The sequence below is a fragment of the Octopus bimaculoides genome, chromosome 3 (assembly GCF_001194135.2).
Source record: "Octopus bimaculoides isolate UCB-OBI-ISO-001 chromosome 3, ASM119413v2, whole genome shotgun sequence".
NCBI lineage: Eukaryota > Metazoa > Mollusca > Cephalopoda > Octopoda > Octopodidae > Octopus > Octopus bimaculoides.
This window is the reverse complement of record NC_068983.1, coordinates 121,524,284-121,527,772: the sequence shown is the minus strand read 5'-3', so window position 1 is coordinate 121,527,772 and position 3,489 is coordinate 121,524,284. Positions and strand designations below refer to the sequence as shown.

At 34.4% G+C, this 3,489-nt stretch overlaps 1 protein-coding gene across 1 annotated transcript in view; it reads right to left on the bottom strand.

The window, feature by feature from the left end:
* Window positions 1–3,155, bottom strand: part of LOC106875659 (very long-chain specific acyl-CoA dehydrogenase, mitochondrial-like) — a 50,994-nt gene extending 47,839 nt beyond the window's left edge. Inside the window, 2 exon segments of the mRNA XM_014923898.2 lie at window positions 1,966–2,026; window positions 2,925–3,155. Of these exon segments, the coding sequence (XP_014779384.1) occupies window positions 1,966–2,026; window positions 2,925–2,995 (132 nt within the window). The 5' untranslated portion in view covers window positions 2,996–3,155.
* Between the last annotated feature and the right edge of the window lie 334 nt (window positions 3,156–3,489).

Below are 3,489 nucleotides of genomic sequence, written 5' to 3'. Positions count from 1 at the left end.
CAAGCGTTCCCGCTCAATTCATTCTCTTTCTTGCTGGCCAGCAATAGAGCATGGACGTGTCAAGCAGTGTCTCTGACATTGCAACCTGGAGACAGTCTCTCTACGTGTATAGCTGTCACTCTCCATCTTTCGGACTTACACTCGACAGCTCGCTCACATCTACATAACAACGTCCCAACAACTATACTCACATACATAGAAGCTGTAACAACAAGAGCTAAAGATGTATATATTTACCACCTAAATAAAATGTTGTTTAAGTTGATAGTCTGGAGTTCAGCGTTCCGTTTAATTTCTAATTTTATATAGGAAAGTCAGGTATACATCTAATGATGTATAACCAACTTTCCTATAACATCATCTGAAAAGTCATTAGTTGGGAGCGTTTGAGTTACATTAGACCCAACAAACGCCCATAAATGAAATGCATCTATCTGGACCACGATTGTGGCCCGTCGCGCTTTATGTGTGAATCATGGAAGTGAAGTCACCTAATATGTCAAATAGACCAAATAGAGAGTATAAAATGAAACGTGTGTATGTGTGTGTGTGAGAGAGAGGGAGTGTGAGAGAAGGGAAGGGAGAGAGGGGTGGGGTGAGAAAGAAGGACGTAGTGAACAAACAAGATTGAAAGCAATTGTGTTTTCAAAATAACCAAATTTCGAAATTCTGATTGTCACATTTTGTCAAAATTCGGATATGAAATTGTGGGTGTTTATCTAGAACCTTACTAATATGGTATCCTATAGGAGTCGGCTTTACTTTCATCCTTCTGCGCGTGGGTAAATTAAAGTATCAGTCAAGAACTGGGTCGATTTATATTCATTCTTATATCATCTTACAGAATACAAAATATAGTATATCGAATATTCACTGGATGTTATTCCGTGAATGAAAAAAAAAAAAAAAAAAAAAAGAAGACGTTGCTACGAAACCTCAGTAGGCCACAACATACATACACACACACACACACACGCATGTACAAACATACCTTACGTAAATAAAAAAATGTACTGCTCTAAACTTGTCGAAGGGTTTAAATGTTTGATAGTGATGATCAAAAGTTCATTTATGTCCGAAGAAGCATTTCAATTATTTTGATGGGATGTTAGAGAATTTTAATGTGTGAAGGTGAGATTATATAATAAAACTAAAAGCAACATATTTTATTTTATTATGGAACATTATTAATTACATAAACGAAACAGACTTTTTTTTGTAGATATTTATAATGATTAAAACCAAATTTATTATATCTAAGCTTAAAATTGATAATAAAAGCTGTATATTTAAAAAAGAAAAAAGAAACGTGTAAACATGAAAGGTCATGGACACTGTCCTTCTTGGGCCACTGGTGTTGATAGTTGATTCCCCTGGGAGACATACGTTAAATATTACACTATCAAGTATCACACAAAAAACTCATTGAATTAGAAAGACTATTTTCAATATATTTTTTCATTTTATTTTTAATCATAACAGTTTCCTGACATTCTGTTATCAACGTTACATCTGACTTCAACCATACTCAAAAGAACAAAGCAAATCTAAAAACAGGGCTTGGTTACTCTTTTTAACCCTTCCCTGCCAATATAAACAAAATTATTTACTTTAAAATAAACAAATGCTTTTTTTTCTTTTTACCCAATCTGGTTTAAATTACCAGTTAACTGGGTTTGTTTGTTTTTTTTTTAAAGAAGAAAAGTCATTATTATGATAAGAAATATTAAATTTAATCATTCCATGCCAACCAGTGCCCCAAGAACAACCTGGTCGCCTTAATGGGTACCAAAAGTTCAAAGAAGAAATGTAAGTAAACTGGAAACCAAGTTAATTAATAATTGTGTGCGGCGAGTAAACACTGTTGACAAAAGTTTATAAAACAAGTTAGTGAGCCGTGAGATCTGAAGCTTCGGATAAAACGTTAAGCTATATGATCAATTAATTAATCAAATAAAAACGTACCTTTGCTTGAGTCGACTGAGCTCGACATTTCGATGTGTTGACTGAAGTGACTGGAACAAGGCTGGAACAAACAGAAAGAAATATATACATTTAGTCATTGGTAATAAAAACAGGTATATGTTAGTTTTACACATACTAAGCCATTTAGACCAACAACACTGGCTTCAATTATTATATTTTCTTTTACTCTTCGTCTTCGTTTGAATTGGAAAAACAGACAAGTGTCAAAATTTTATAGATTGACAGTAAACAAGTACGCAAGTACTTAACATATACATTTCATAATCTCTTTAGCGTGAGGAAAAACAGAACCATCGCACAACCAGATGAAGTGTTGTTAGGGTGTATATTTACCACTAGACCAGTATCTACTTAAATCAGATCGAATTATGAGTCTGGGTGTTTGATATTAGTAGTATTGGTTTCCGTTTCGTGTGGTAGTGTCTGTCACAACACAGAAGCGAATGATTACCTAATGTGTTAGTGTTTATAAAGGGTGTGATTCTAACTAACAGTAATGGTTCTTAATGGTGTGGCATTAACTTAAATTATAAGGGTATTCATCATGAATGTGACTGAGCAATAACTTCTGCAAGACACTCAGTACTCTGTCTGATTCATATAACAACAGTATAAGTAAAACAAAAGACGGGAAAACGAAGAATGTAAAAAGTGGAAGAGGGAATAATTTCAAAAGGAGTAGTAAAATCAAACAATGATTCTACGAAACAATATAAAAATTAATCAGAAAAAAACCCAAAAGAATAAAACCAGAGCGGTTAGAAGTGTCCCAGTTCTTGAACTCACAATAAACAATCCTGTTCGAGTGTTTATCAATACGAGTGTGATTTAGAAAAGAAATGAAAAACGAAACAAACAGTTTAGATCGACAAGAATACGTGGAAAGAAAACAAAAATCAGCTGTTGCTTTGTAGATCTATATATTGATATTCCCTTACCATGGTGTCTGTGTTTTAAAATAAAGTTGACGTCTCAAGGCTTGGCGAGCGAAATGTCCTAAGAGAAACATCGTTTCAACTGTAACTTCTGCACGAGCTTCTAAGGCAGTAATAAGAGGAGATAATCCTCGTTTGGTTTCACAGGTCAGCTGTGGTGTATCAATAAGAGTGGAGGGTGTTAAAAGTCTGCAGTCTCATGACTGGGTTGTACGTGATTTACCTCACTCTTTGCTTTTATCTCTCCTTCGCCTCCTCGATATATACATATGTACGTTTACACTACCTGAATATCCCGTCGTTGCCGGTTGATTTTCACACTAGAATGCCTTAGCAGACTTTCGGAAAGCACAACCACATAAATTTGATTTTCTCCATTTTGACAGGGATTTTTCAAATTTTTTTCATCACACACTTGTAGATGATGGGCGGAGGTAGCTTTGAATGATTTTTTTTTTTTAAATTTAGCAATTTATTTTCAACCTCCCTTCCTCGCCCAGTACCGATTTTGTCAATTTTTTTTTTTTTTTTCATTAACCTCACCTCTACCCTATAAGTCCTAAAATTT